This window comes from Eucyclogobius newberryi, unplaced genomic scaffold, assembly GCF_026437365.1.
Source record: "Eucyclogobius newberryi isolate DKJ021-1_F unplaced genomic scaffold, fEucNew1.0.hap1 SCAF_3, whole genome shotgun sequence".
In the NCBI taxonomy this organism is placed as follows: Eukaryota; Metazoa; Chordata; class Actinopteri; order Gobiiformes; family Gobiidae; genus Eucyclogobius; species Eucyclogobius newberryi.
Genome location: NW_027315945.1, coordinates 29,433,205 through 29,448,144, shown reverse-complemented (window position 1 = coordinate 29,448,144; position 14,940 = coordinate 29,433,205). Strand labels below are relative to the sequence as shown.

At 37.1% G+C, this 14,940-nt stretch overlaps 1 protein-coding gene and 1 long non-coding RNA gene across 2 annotated transcripts; both read right to left on the bottom strand.

Annotated features, from left to right (window-relative positions):
• Positions 1 to 266: 266 nt before the first annotated feature.
• LOC140374527 (uncharacterized) lies at positions 267 to 2,214 on the bottom strand. The gene is made up of 3 exons (XR_011929098.1): positions 2,150 to 2,214; positions 1,235 to 1,427; positions 267 to 642 (listed from the first exon to the last, which is right to left on the bottom strand). It is a non-coding gene; the product is annotated as an uncharacterized lncRNA (long non-coding RNA).
• A 1,019-nt stretch (positions 2,215 to 3,233) lies between these two features.
• Positions 3,234 to 12,610, bottom strand: ecm1b (extracellular matrix protein 1b). Its single transcript, XM_072460800.1, has 11 exons — positions 12,461 to 12,610; positions 11,185 to 11,238; positions 10,992 to 11,063; positions 10,303 to 10,371; positions 9,458 to 9,490; positions 8,473 to 8,729; positions 7,298 to 7,503; positions 6,181 to 6,472; positions 5,350 to 5,531; positions 4,725 to 4,812; positions 3,234 to 3,492 (listed from the first exon to the last, which is right to left on the bottom strand). The coding sequence occupies exons 1-11, from the start codon at positions 12,534 to 12,536 to the stop codon at positions 3,328 to 3,330; spliced, it is 1,494 nt and encodes a 497-aa protein (XP_072316901.1). The 5' UTR covers positions 12,537 to 12,610; the 3' UTR covers positions 3,234 to 3,327.
• Between the last annotated feature and the right edge of the window lie 2,330 nt (positions 12,611 to 14,940).

The following is a 14,940-nucleotide window of genomic DNA, read 5'->3' as shown; positions in this document are numbered from 1 at the left end:
ATTTTAGCCAGTTTTAGTTGAGTTTTAAAGCTCCAATGAGTTTTAAAGCTACAATGTGGGAGTCCCTTGTGTACTGTTCATTATTATTATCATCATTAATAGAATCAGAAAATGTATTGCCATTGTCAAAGAAAAGAATTCACAAACAGTGGAACTTGCTTTGGTGATTCAGTGCGACATAAAAATATTAACAATGATAAAACAACCTGTATAAGTCAAATAGAACAAACTGAATAAGATAAGATTTTCCTTTATTGTCCACACATGAGGAAATTTCGTTGTTGCAACACAGTAGATACAGAGGAAAAGGACAGATAACTTATAGGAAGTTTAAAAAACACTCTTAATAGATCGATCTTAATAGAACTCTTATAAACAAAAACTCCTATAGACAGAACCTCTCATTTCTTAATAAGGAATGGAGGGGGAAAATAAAGATAAAGATAAAATAAGAACAGCGTAAGACAAAATAATACTAATAATAATGGTAAAATAAACACTCTTTTTACATCAGTTATATGCACATGAATGTGACATTATTGCGTTAAATACTGAATATCTCAGTATTTAACAAGACTTTGTTTCCATGGCACGCAGTCTTCTGTACTTCAGTAAACTCCTCCGTTCAGCTCCATCGTATGACTGAGAGACAAACAGAACATGTCACAGCTTTAGATTTATACAAGTCATATAACATACACTTCATATGTATTAGATTTATACAAGTCATATAACATACAATTCACATGTTTAGATTATACAAGTCACATAACATACACTTCACATGTTTAGATTATACAAGTCATATAACATACACTTCACATGTTTAGATTATACAAGTCATATAACATACACTTCACATGTTTAGATTATACAAGTCATATAACATACACTTCATATGTTTTAGATTATACAAGTCACATAACATACACTTCACATGTTTAGATTATACAAGTCATATAACATACACTTCACATGTTTTAGATTATACAAGTCACATAAAATACACTTCATATGTATTAGATTTATACAAATCATAGAACATACACTTCATATGTATTAGATTTATACAAATCATAGAACATACACTTCACATGTGACACATCAGTGGCTCTTTTGAAGAACAATTATCATTTAGTTTTTTTGGTCATAACAAAACAGACATTTTATAAATTCAAAGTACTGATTCTACACTGTTTACTTTTAGTCGAGGCAGAAGTTATTATTAAAATACCTTTTGCTTTGGAGTCGTCAGGAGTTTACTTGAGATGACTCTGTGTCTGCAGTGACCTGTAGTGACCTGCAGTGACCTGTAGTGACCTGTAGTGACCTGCAGTGACCTGCAGTGACCTGTAGTGACCTGCAGTGACCTGTAGTGACCTGTAGAGCTCTGGACAGCACAGACAGACTAAACTCACTGGTCAGCACTGAAGATGAGAAAGATACTCATTAGAACATTGATATATTATGCACATTTAACAGAGAAAAGCTGGAATATGTTATTGACAGATTTACATTTCGCTCTGTAACACAAAAGTTCCTCTTTTCACATTATTTTTTAAAGCTATAACCAAAAGTAATTTACTTATGCATAAGTTTAAACCTTAGAAGTTAGAACATATCTGACATGTTTGCTAAATCTCTACATATTCCATGGAAGTAAATCCATGACATTCCTATAGAAAACAAGCGTGTGCTTTGCTGTTTAAACACAGCACAGGTCATTATTAAATGGGTAATAAAACCTCAAATGTGGTCTCAGCCCCTGTAAGTACAGGACTGTCATTTTTACATACGTTTACATTTATATGTGTAAGATATGACCCATTTCAGCAGGTTATATTTGAATTATTGGTAGTTTTTTATAGCACATAATACAAACATAACTTTATTTCCCTTCTTTCTCTAGTTTTCCTTGATCTGTGCATAACCTCTTGTCTCTTAGAACATTAAGTAAGAGAAATAATTAGTTATTTATTTGCAAAAGTCATGAGCCGTGAGACGTGTTGTTGCATCTTTGGGTAGCTAAACTTTAGCTTACGTTAGCTCGTGTTAGCTCGTGTTAACTCGTGTTAACTGTGTAATCGTTGATTTACACTTCATATGGAACGATGTGTGAAACGTGAGGAATGACATACAAACAACTTACGTGTATCGTGGTCTCGTCACTTTCTTCTGTTTGTGTTTAGTTTCCGTCACGTGTTCTCCTGAGGCTCGTTCACGAGGGTCACGTGCGCGCTCGGTGCGCGTACACCGTTCACCGGGAGGTTAAAAATGTATTTTTTAAGTATTTTAGAAACATTTGAAGAGTGAAATTTCTTCTATTTTATTTTTAGACTAAAAACAATTTAGCATGTTTGGTAATTTTAGAGGCTGAACTCCTGAAATGGTCCGACCAAGAGGCTGCATTCTGCGAAGTGGCCACTACTCAATTTGGAGCCAGAGGCAGAGGGGGCGTGGCCTATCCAGATCATAAAATACATCCATGAGTCCATCCCGCCCGACCACGGCTGGTGCGCCCTCCGGGCAAAGGAGGCAGGGGCCTCTAAATGAAGTCTAAAGAGTGAAGTTTACAGAGACAAGTCTAATATAAAGAGTAAAGAGTAAAGAAGAAGAAGAGAGGCGAGAGGGAGGGGAGAAGAGTAAACCACATCAAACCAGACAGGTTCAACGGGGACTCTTTTGTACAAGTAGTGTGAGCGTTTATACAAATGTATATACAAATGTATATACAAATGTATATACATTTCAGGGTGTTACAAATAAGTAAAATGTTCATTCAAGGACAATGGAGCGCCCAAACCAGGCAATTGCTTAGGGCCCCTGGCTTAAAGAAGCCCCATTAAATATACTTCACCTCACTAACAGGCTTGAAAAAGTAATTGTGGATTACAGCTATCTTTTATATCTAAAAAGCACTGATAGAATAAATCCAGAGGCATTCAATGTTTTTTTAATTTCAAATACAGCTGTTTATATTTTTTACTTTACAATAATTTCATTCAGCATCTTACTTAGGAATTCAGACCAACTAAAACCTATACCAGCATAGCATTGTTTCTGTTTAAAATTTTTAAAAAAAATGAAACGATTTTATGTTTACTTTTTATTATCCACAAATGAAACACAAAATGCATAAAAAATGTAACATCTGATCCGAGTGTGAAATAGTAGTATATAGAGATGGTCTGATGAACAGACCAAGGTTAAACCATTTTCTTTCTTTATATAAATTCTGTCTCTGTAAAAGATAAATCAACTATTACACTTCTGAGTAATTTGTCAAAAGGCCCCAACCAGTAGGGTCTGAAAAGGTCATTCAAAGGTTTAGGACACCGGGCATCTTTTCTTATTCTTCTGGGCACTTGCTTTGGTGATGGCACCCATGAGAACTTTATTGAAACACTCTGCAGACGACAAACGGCAGCAGAGTCGGACAGCTGGACGTGGAGACTTTCTGGATGAACATGTAGCTTCAAACAGTTCTTTCACCTGTTAGAAATACATTAAAAAAACATTTGAATTACAGAAATTATAAATCAAACACAAATTGGCTAGGAGGGCTGAACCATTTTGAGAAAATATCTAACTGTAATTTATTAATATTGCAATTTATTAAAGGCGTAATGGACGATTTTTCGCCGATTTGAGAACTCAAGCGGAAGTGCGCATGCAGGACTAATCGGCAGTCCACGCCACGAGGAAATGAGACTCAGATTTGAGCCAAAAAATGGTCCATGCAACTTTTAATATTGCAATTTAAGTTTTAAATCAAGGATTCAATTTTAAGTGCACTTGGGACACATCCAGGAGCATTAGAAAACTGAAATGTGAACTGCTAAACAAATAGAAGAATGTATATTTCAGAACATGCCAAAGAGGTCTAAATTAACACAGAAACAACATAAAGATGGATGGATTGTTTGTATGTATCAAAAAAGAGTTATTATTCTTTTGGATGGATAGGTTAATGCTAAACTGTCGAACATTCTAGACAAAGCAATAACACCTCCAGATAAGCAGGTGACAGACCTTAAAAGCTTTTATTGTCATTGTCAGTGTACAAAATCCACAAACTATGTAATTAAGCAATTGAGAAAGGCTTCATTGTGAACCTTTAAATCATTTAAACAGACCAGGAAAGTCCCATTGAGATTCTTTTTCAAGGAGTCCTGGCCAAGACAGCAGCACAGATGAGCCACAACATAAACACATTCAAACAATCACAAGAATTTGCTCCCTAAAAACGATTTCCTTTCAACATGATTTAAACCCACATATTGGCTCTGTGCACGACCACTTCTAATTAAAAGTAAAGACCACATGATTCATTTTATGTATAGATTACTTTATTTTGTCATTTTTATTTGTTTTGCTTCTATGTTTATTAAGCCACACATGTAATATCGGCGTTAGCAGTAACCCACAAACATCTCCTTTTTAATCAAAGAAATGTGTTAGTCAAGAAGTATTTACTTCATTTGTAAAGACTTTAACATGTCAGTGACATCCACCTGTGGCTCGCTGTCTAATGTTTGCTCTTTATACATTTATTCATTTTGGAGTGACTCTGCACAAACGACATAGAGATAGAGATTATTTCATGTTGAGGGTGCAGAGTATTAAAATGCTACTTTACCCGTTTCTGTGTGAACACTTAGTACAGAAAGGTAAACTGAGTAAATAATCTAGTCATTAGTAATGTTTGAAAAGGACTGACTCACCGATTGTGGGACACAAGCACTTCTCTCTGTTGGCGACAGGTGGCAGCATTTGTTCACCACACTCTTGAGAGGAAATCCAACCAGGCTTCTGAAATAGTAGATACACAGTTTTATTTCCAGAATAAATAAACACCATAGCAAGTGGTTGAAACAGTATTGTCTATACAAAATAACTGAATTCCAAATAGGGTTGCAAAGGGGGAATATTTCAGAAAATGTCCCATGGCAAAGGGAGGGCAGAGTTAACATCAGGGCCTTTGGCTCAATGACGTGAATATTGGCCAATTCCAATACCAAGCTAATATATCAGTGCACCCCTAAATAGTGATAATATATTAATATAATATATTTTATTATAACATAATTTTTGCCCATGCATATTCATGCCATTTTAGAGTAAATATTATGCTTTTTTCCAGATATTTACTATTAAACTACAACAAATGTAGATCATCAGATCTAAAACAGCTTAATAATACAAACTGCCTTTTGAATTCTTTTTTAAAACTGCAGAACTGAGCAGCCTTGCCTTTTCAAGTTGGCATTTTACCTTGTGTTTTACCATTTACTTGTTTTTATTGTAAAAATAAAATAAAATGAAAAAGTAAAATAAACAAAAACTTACCTCTTCATGATAATCTTGTGAGTGTCGCATACGTCGCTCAGTGAGAGACTGTCCGTCTTATTATAATAAGGATCTTTGGATAAGCTTTCAAAGCACTCAAACTTAACTCCATCATCACAACAGGGAAAGTCAATGCTTTTGCTTTTACAGCTGGAGCAGAACTTATTCATCTCCTGCCTCCACTATCAAAAAGACAAACAAAATAACATTAAAATAGAACATACAAAAGAAACACTAAAAAGTAAAAACATCTCATGAGTGTTTTGTTGCTGTAGTGAATGTAGGATTTGATTTTGATAATTCATAAACACTACTTATCTATGTCCCTAGATAATAAATGACCATGTTCTAGTCAAACACAGATTTGACCAACTATACAAATGTTGCTTTATCATATAAAAAAAGCTGTTCACACACACATCAACACTGAGAAAACTAGAACTAAACCTGTACTAGACCAGGATTATTACTATGTCAACTTAATGTTCAGTATATGAAAACTGGAACATATATTGGGCTCAAGATTTAGCATGTGTACCTTTTTTTGCACTAATGGGGAAGTTTTTGCAGTCAGATAAGATTTGAGCTGTAGAGCATCAAATAAGTAACTTAATTCAGTATATGTTTGTTGTTTTTTTGGATACAGAATGTTTAGCAAATACTTTACTGGGATTCTCCTGCTTTGGTGTTATTATTGTAGTGGAATACACTTTTGTATTATTATGACAGTCCTAACTAGACCAGAACTGGGACAGGACTGGAACAGAACTAAAGCCAGTCTGCATCAGGACAAGTCAGGGCTCAAACCAGTGTGGATGCAGACTATCTTACCGATTGCTGGACACAGGGGAGAACGCCCTCCTTCTTTCTGCAGCACAGTTTGAAACCTTTTTCGAGGTGGTTGATGGACTGTGCCTGATGAGCCACAAGTTTGTAGCTCAGACCTTTCAGACACTTGGTGTTGTAGCGTGGACGCAGTTTCAGATTGCGACAAATGGACTCAACATTAGAATCGGTCGGCACTGCAAGAGGGAAGTCGAGGTCCACTTTGAGGGAAGTAGCTTGTTTCTTTTCCTTATTTCCTTTTTTTCCTTCTCTGATGTTGAGAGGAGTCACCGACGTCCTGTAAGTATGAGGCATGTGATGTGAATCATTTCCAACAAATCATGTTTGTAGAAGGGCATGCGTGTCTGTAACACATTTGGTAGGACTTCACTTAACAGCACAGAAATAGAATGGAAACAGAATAGAAACAGAGGGAGTGTGAAATTAAAGTGTAAATATGGTAATGGACCAAGATCTGGAGATGTGTTCTTCTTGACAGGTTGCCTCAGCGGTATTGAAGGATGGGTCAAATGCAGAGGACACAATTCGTTTGGGCATCAATAAAGTTACCCATAACCTTATATTGTTAACATATAATTTAATATGGTAATCTGATGAACCTTAACCCTAAGCCAATGAAAAGACTGCAAATTACCAGGAAACATTATTATTATAGGACAGTTATGAACAAAACAATTTGTGTAGCCAATTTGGTTTACATCAGATTCCACAGTTCCACAGTACGGCATTAAACTTATCTATCTCCATGGAGACAAGGTCACATTACAGAGACAAGCAGATGGGGGATCCTCCACCATACAAAATACACAATAAAAATATTCTGATGTTTTTAATGCTTTACTGTCAGGTACAATATTTGAGAGATCAAAATGTTTGTCTTCATGTGAATACATTGGTTACATTTCTCTGTAAAGTCTGAAAAGAAATGCTGCATTTCTTAATTTAGACAAGACCATGTAAATATTTCTAGGTTTTGTTCTGTTTTTGTTGTCTGTAATTAATGTCTGTCTACTTATGTCAGGGCAAAATATGTTTCCATAAAATCATATGCAGGAAAATGAGCTACAATATTATTATTATCATATAATATTTGTCCTCTTACTCGGGGCATGAGCTGGGGTCGAAGTTGAACTTGGCCTTCGGGGGCACAGGCTGCACAGGCAACTCCTCTGAGGGGTTATAGTCTGGGTTTGGAGCTGAACTGTCAAAGCATGGAAGCACTTCACTGCTATTGCGCTTACAGCAGTGGAAATGTGGAGCCTTTATGGAAAACCCCACTTTACAGAAATGCTTGATGGACTTCTCCCACTAAGGAAAACAGAAAAAACAATATTATTCATTGAAATTATATATTTTCTATGATTAAAACCAAAAAGAGGGACTTCTCAAGTATTTGGAACTAGTTTAAGCCCCGGGGAGGAGATGAATGAGGCTCAAGCCAAGGCCTGTCTGTTATGTCTGCTGCTCCGTTTATAAAAGGCTTATCGAGAAAAAGCCTCCAAAGCGTTCAAATATGCCAGGACTATCATCTCTGCAATGTCAAGAATGTATTTGTGCACTCTCTTATCGTGTCATGGATTCATAATATGAAAAGCATCAGAAATGTACAGCATTCTCACATTCACATGACAAACAAACATTGCACAGTTTGTGTACGGGACCATAATGGGACCATAATGGGTCCAGTGACAGATGTGTCCCACCGTGACCTTTCTTTGACCCTGTGCTCATGCACAACATCCAAACTGGGACAACACTTGAACAAGACACATTTTCAAATCGAGTTTGAAATCTTTGTATGGTCACAACACATGTTTAGTTGTGAACTTGGTTTATGGTTCTGATAAAGCTCAAGATCATCCTAAAACTGTTCAGGAATTCTGTCCTGTTTATGTATTTGATATTAGTAAACGCCCCTGCACCACATTTTTACAAACATTGTTGCATTTGAAAAAAACAAAAAAGCTCAAATATTTGTATTCCAACCAAGAAAGCATTTAATTTTACTGTCCATTTTTTCTTTGTGATACTTGAACATAAACTATTATTATACTATTATTATTGAATTTCCAGACATGTTTTAGCACATTTCTGATGGATTGCAAAAATATTATCAGTTAATAGTGATAACACCATAAAGTGTTGCCATTTAAATACATATTATGCTTTCCCCCAGGTATTTAGTATTAAACTAAAACAAATAGATACTAATTGTACATGTTGTTCACTATCAACCACAATATTGATCTAAAACTGCTTGAAAATAGTTTGACTCACGGCTTGTGTGGCGCAACAGAGGAGCGCTTCCTCTGTCTGGTTTTGTCCGCAGCATGTCGTAAACCAGGCCTCCAGCGTGTTCACCGCGTCGCCCTCCCGCTTGTGCACCCCGAACCCAGAAACGGGGAAGAAGGATTTTGGGTACCGCGGGCGATGATCTCCATGGAGACAGATGGAGCCTATGTTTGCGGAAGAGGGGCGAGCGAGAGGGAACTGGACGTTGTACTGTAACGCAGGGACCACGTCATGAGGGCGACCTGAACACAGTGATCCAAATGAAAATAAATGTTGATGTAAAGTTAAGCCTAAACGCCTGAGATATTTCTGTTACGGGGGATAGACCCTTCAAAAAACATGCTAAATTACAGAATGAAAGCAAAAAGTGAAGCGGAACATATTGTGATTTCAACGGAGAAACTGAGATTAGCCTCAGAATATGACAAGATATGAAAAATCAGGGCAAATGAAAACCACTCAGATGCATGAGCGTGACATCAGAGCCTGTTTTCATCAGAGCCTCACAATAGTTTTTCATTTTATCTACAGATATATTACACACTGTGCCACAATTTATACGGTGAAGCTCAAATACATCAATCCCTTTAGTGGAGACGCTGGCAAAGTGACATTTCTACTCTACATATTCAAAATGGTTGCTTATTCTTTGTGGTAAAAATGTAAAATCATTAGTGGACATATCTGATGTCAGTTAATCAGGGAAAATGTGTTATGGCCGTCTTCATTTTGACTCCAGTCGCATACAATCCATAATTTTGAACGTTCTTTTAATTTTTCTTTTAGATTCTAGTATAAAATAAAACCAAAGCCTTTAACCAACACAACAATTTGTTTGCAGCCACGTATAGGACAAAAAAAGTATAGGAAATCAAATTATGAATTCATGTATAATACAAATTTACACCTTTAGCAAACATACATTATCATACCACTGTTGTCTTAATTATATTTGAAATGAAACACTCACTTGCTCTGGGTGAAAAGCCTGGACTGGGTTCATCTGGAAGATCAAAACATTATATTATGACGGTAAGGAAGCACAAATTAAAATATATAGAGCATCACTAACTCATGGTACTCAGTGTTGATAATAAGAAGGATAGTATTTTTTTCTAATTGTTCCATTTTCCTGACACTTGCAAATATTAGTATCTAGTTTAAATACTCAATAAATCAGACTTTGTGGATGATTATCATTTATGATTATCATTTATCTTTTATTACCAACACAGAGCATTATTTAAAGTCCCATAGGACAAATTAGACTATTCAATTACCTATTTTGTAGTTACCATAATTATATTTAAGATTGTGGCTTAGTTTTCCCCAGGTTAACAATGTTGGTGAAGTGTGTCATTGTCTGCACTAGCTTTCTGTGTTGCATTGTTTTATTTGTGTTGTCTATGTGAATATGCAGCGTGTGAACATGAACGCCTGTCGTAAGTGGAAACTCCTTAAGAAGGTTTGTACAGTGGCTGTTTTTAATACTTTAGTGGGAAAAGTCTTTATCTGTAAACAAGTGTAAGAATTGAATTTGGCGGTTGACTGACGAGGTCAATTAGACATCTGACATGTCGTTATCAAATAGATTATCCTTGAAGTGCATATGACAGGTAAGAGTACACATTTCACCAAAACGTAGTGAACAAGGTTATAATTAAGGCTGTACTAAATAATGAACTTAACACTCTTAAGTGTTTTTTTTAAACCTTTCTATAAGTTATCTGTTATTTTACTTCTGTACCTACTTGAGTTGCAACACTGAAATTTCCCCATTGTGTGGACAAATAAAGGCTTATCTTATCTCTTTACCCTTAATATCCCCCAGGAACTCTGATGGGTCCAGCTCCCTCTGCAAAAAGTCCTCTGGTCGATGAGTTTCTGAGAGTTTGACAGAAAAACACCACAGTCAGTAGGTTCACATGATCAGTACATGCACATAGTAATATTTTAAAAGTCTAAGTGGCCAAATATAGTGAATCTAGTGTGTATTCTTCAGGCACCTTTCATACAACAAGGTTATAATTAAGGCTGTACTAAATGTTGTTTCCTGTTTCTCCCCAGTTTGACATGTTTGCTGACATTTCTAATGTTACTTCCTGGTTGGACATGAGCAACAGATGTGGCATAAAGAGAAGTCATTTCGCAACAGTTACCTAGCAACCATTCTGTAAACAAGAGCCAAAAAACATATACATTACAATATGATTTGCCAATTAATATGAATGATAAACAGTCTAAACAGTCAGAAAAAAGGTGTGTTCATTTTCAATGCAATGTCGCTGATTGATGACATCACAGAGGGATTCAGTTTTAGAACTCAGCTCTACTTCCTGTAAAGGTTCAACTTAAATGTTTCATTTTTCTTCACAAACTGTCAAACAAGTGTTTTCTTAAGCTTTCTTTAAGTTATCTGTTATTTTACTTCTGTACCTACTTGAGTTGCAACATTGAAATTTCCTCATTGTGTGGACAAATAAAGGCTTATCTTATCTCTTTACCCTTAAAATCCGCCAGGATCTCTGATAGGTCCATCTCCCTCTGCAAAAAGTCCTCCTCTGGTCGATGAGTTTCTGAGAGTTTGACAGAAAAACACCACAGTCAGTAGGTTCAAATGATCAGTACATGCACATAGTAATATTTTAAAGTCAAAGTGGGCAAATATAGTGAATCTAGAGTGTATTCTTCAGGCACCTTTCATGACTTGGCGGATGTCAAAGGTGACTTCACGCTGCCCTACGGGCTCATCTGGAAAAGTGCGAAGCACAGAGAAGCAACACGGTTATGTAACTATTCACTGTTTCAGCATCATGCATCAGATATGGATCAAGTGAGGGAGAAATGGAGTTTATGAGAGTTTAGCGTCAGCCACAGCAACAACAACAGACCATTCTGACTTTCTAAGCCTTTCCAGCAACTTCACACTCAGCTCCGTTTTATAGATGCAAGAATAACCACTATGCCAAGTTTGCACAGGTTTCAGCAGGCCTGTGACACAAACGGAATGAATTCATTGCTGTGCGGGCGTCTTAACTGTATGAATAGGCCATAAATGCACCGACATGTGAACCAACACAATCAGCGCTATCATTTATGTAGCTTTAGGCCATTCACTGTCTGAAAATAAAGGCAAAACAACAACACAAATCATTTCGCAGGCAATTGTCCAACAGAGATGGATAAAGTAGCCTAAACTTGTTACTTCAAAACAATATTACTCAGGTAAAAGTACAAAGTAGTTGCACAAGAAATTAGTCAAGTAAGAGTAAAAATGTATTTGGGGAAACTACTTGTCAAGTAAGACTAACTGTCCGGGCGAAGTTTAAGGATATACCACTAAAAGAATAAAAAGAAAATCATATCTGAAGTAGCGGGTGTTTAATATTGTCAACACAAAACTTTATTATTATAGAATTAAACTTTTACCCGAGTAAGTGTACTGATACTTTACGATTATTGTAGTAGTCGACTTGTCAAATGATTATTTCTATTGTACACTAGAGACTTTTAAAATAAATTATCAACCAAACAAAAGGTGAAATATGCTGACTGAAGGCTTCTAGATGGAGAACATTCACAAATAATGTGTATTATTCATGAAAATCAGAAATTGTTTATTCTTTTTGACATTTAGATTTAATAATAACTGATAATGATTTAATATTACTGTGTGTTTTAAGAGATTGTATAGTCCAGAGAATGATGACGATGATAAAAACACAGTCAAAATGTGTTGATTAATTATTGCAGCTCCAATTCAAAACAACAATAAAGCAGAAGTAAAAGTATGCCGTATAAAATGACTAAAAAGAAGGCTATTGAGTCTATGAATCACCTCTGACTATCAAAAAGTGAATCTGCAAATGTAGAGTCTGGCAACATGCCAAATAAAAAACTTTTCTAGACAAACCTTTTCTGCTCCTACACAAATAAACAATAACATCATCATCATCATAATAATAATAATTACCGCTGGATGCTGAGCCGAGGCAAACCAGAGCCAGCGCGGTGAAGGCGCAAACGCAAGCGCGGGTCGGGGCGCTCATGTCGGGGGTTGTTGCCGCTGTGGTCCCGCTGCTGTGGTCCGGACGTCCCGCACACTCCGAGTCCAGGCCAGGGCGGACAGAAGGGGGCGTGTCGTAGAGCCCCCCCTCCCGTCCCTCCCCGGGCTCTTATTGGTCCGGCCTGCGCTGCCTGTGTGCGGTGTGTGGTTGTTGTGGAGCTTCTGGAGTGAGACACAAACAGGGAGGGAGCACGCTCTTCTGCCATGACTCATACGTGCGTGATCTTTGGGAACGTGCTCGACTCAGATCTCTCCAGTGTTACAACTGTTTCAAGTAGGATTTGTGTCACAGGAACATTTGGCCCAGATGAAGTGAACTCAGCAGGGCTACAAAGAGTCTGACACGTCTAATTTTCAACTCGAAATCCCATCAAAAGTAACGTGTATGACCATAAAATGAATTAAATTAGATCATATGCTCTTCTCATTTGCTTGTCCTAGTAGAGCTAGTTTGATTTTTTTTTAAACATAATTTACTTTACAGGCAGGGGTGGGTAGAGCAGCCAAAACGTTACATAAAAGTTCAAATATTATCACAAAATTGTGCTCCAAGAAACTACTCAGGTAAAAAAGAGGAGACTAATGACTGTCTAGACTTAAAGCACATGTGACAGGTTTTCATGTTTTTCTAATTATTACTTGTGGGTTAGTCCCCGTGGTAAATATGTATTATCAAGTCGCAGTTTTTCCAAGAAAAAAGGAAAAGATAATAGTTGAAAATTGCAGGAAGAGCAGAGTTGTCAAACCGTCTGTGATGTCATCAATAAGCGACTTTTCATCAGAAATGCAGAGACAATTTACAGGCAATTGACACATTTTTCCCGACCGTTTTAACAATCATTTAACAAAATGAAGGTGTTGTCAGGTATTATTTGTCAAATCATAACTAACGTGTAATTTATATAGCTCTTGGTCCTTGTTTACATCATGGTTGCTAGGTAACAGTTGTGGAATTACCTCTGTCACATCTGCTGCTCATGTACAACCAGAACCAAAATCATCAAACTGGGGGAAAATAGGCAAAATGTAGTAACGTTTTAAGTGTATTCATGTTCACCATGTTTCAGTAAAGTGTGTAGTCAAAGCTGTCAAATGCACTTTAACATCGGACTGATAATTTGAAGTAGATTTAATGGGAAGGACTAAACTAGAACTACTATACAAAACTAGAAAAACAAGCTAATTACTGAAGAAGTGATGGAAGAAACATAAAAGTTTAAATAATTTAATATTGTCAACACGCAACATTTTTAGCTTTTAAGACTTGTGCAGTGGGAGAGGAAGAGGAACCAAAACTTTTACTCAAGGGAGCCTACTCTCCTCGACTATTACTCAAGTAGAAGTAAATTTATAGTAGTTGCAAATACTTTAATAACTAATTCTATAAATCCCTAAAAAAGGGCAATTTTGAAAACTACTCCCAAAAGTATAATTTCTTCAAAACGTGACTCAGATAAATGTAATTGCACTGCACACCTCCGCTGGATGCCTACCCCATAGTGTAAAGCACAAAATCAAACTAGTATATGTTGCTTATAATGTGTAAGAACACTGTCTTGAACACATTGTCCTGGTCACATTTGCGGAGGCGGACAGTGTGGGCCCCATGTTACAGTGGCTTTAAAGATTCCTGTGTGTCACCTGTGACCTCCAGCACTCCCTCCAGCGCTTCACAATGCACCGAAAACTACACACGACCCCAAGGAACAGCAGCAAAACAGCAGCGTTTGGACCTGGTTTGATCCCAGTTTAGTCCTGATGTAGACCTGGTTTGATCCCGGTTTAGTCCTGATGTAGACCTGGTTTGATCCCAGTTTAGTCCTGATGTAGACCTGGTTTGATCCCAGTTTAGTCCTGATGTAGACCTGGTTTAATCTAGGTTTAGTCCTGATGTAGACCTGGTTTGATCACAGTTTAGTCCTGATGTAGACCTGGTTTGATCCCAGTTTAGTCCTGATGTAGACCTGGTTTGATCCAGGTTTAGTCCTGATGTAGACCTGGTTTGATCCCAGTTTAGTCCTGATGTAGACCTGGTTTGATCCCGGTTTAGTCCTGATGTAGACCTGGTTTGATCCAGGTTTAGTCCTGATGTAGACCTGGTTTGATCCAGGTTTAGTCCTGATGTAGACCTGGTTTGATCCCGGTTTAGTCCTGATGTAGACCTGGTTTGATCCCAGTTTAGTCCTGATGTAGACCTGGTTTGATCCCGGTTTAGTCCTGATGTAGACCTGGTTTGATCACAGTTTAGTCCTGATGTAGACCTGGTTTGATCCAGGTTTAGTCCTGATGTAGACCTGGTTTGATCACAGTTTAGTCCTGATGTAGACCTGGTTTGATCCCAGTTTAGTCCTGATGTAGACCTGGTTTGATCCCGGTTTAGTCCTGAT

Bases quoted from the DNA above. Each gene is read 5' to 3' on its own strand.
- ecm1b (XM_072460800.1), bottom strand. From the start codon at position 12,536: ATGAGCGCCCCGACCCGCGCTTGCGTTTGCGCCTTCACCGCGCTGGCT. The intron at 9,491-10,302 runs GTAAAGAGATAA...TTGATCTTCCAG, and splicing joins GTTCCTGGGGGATATTAAGG to ATGAACCCAGTCCAGGCTTT. The intron at 7,504-8,472 runs GTGAGTCAAACT...TGTTTTCCTTAG, and splicing joins TCTGTTGCGCCACACAAGCC to TGGGAGAAGTCCATCAAGCA.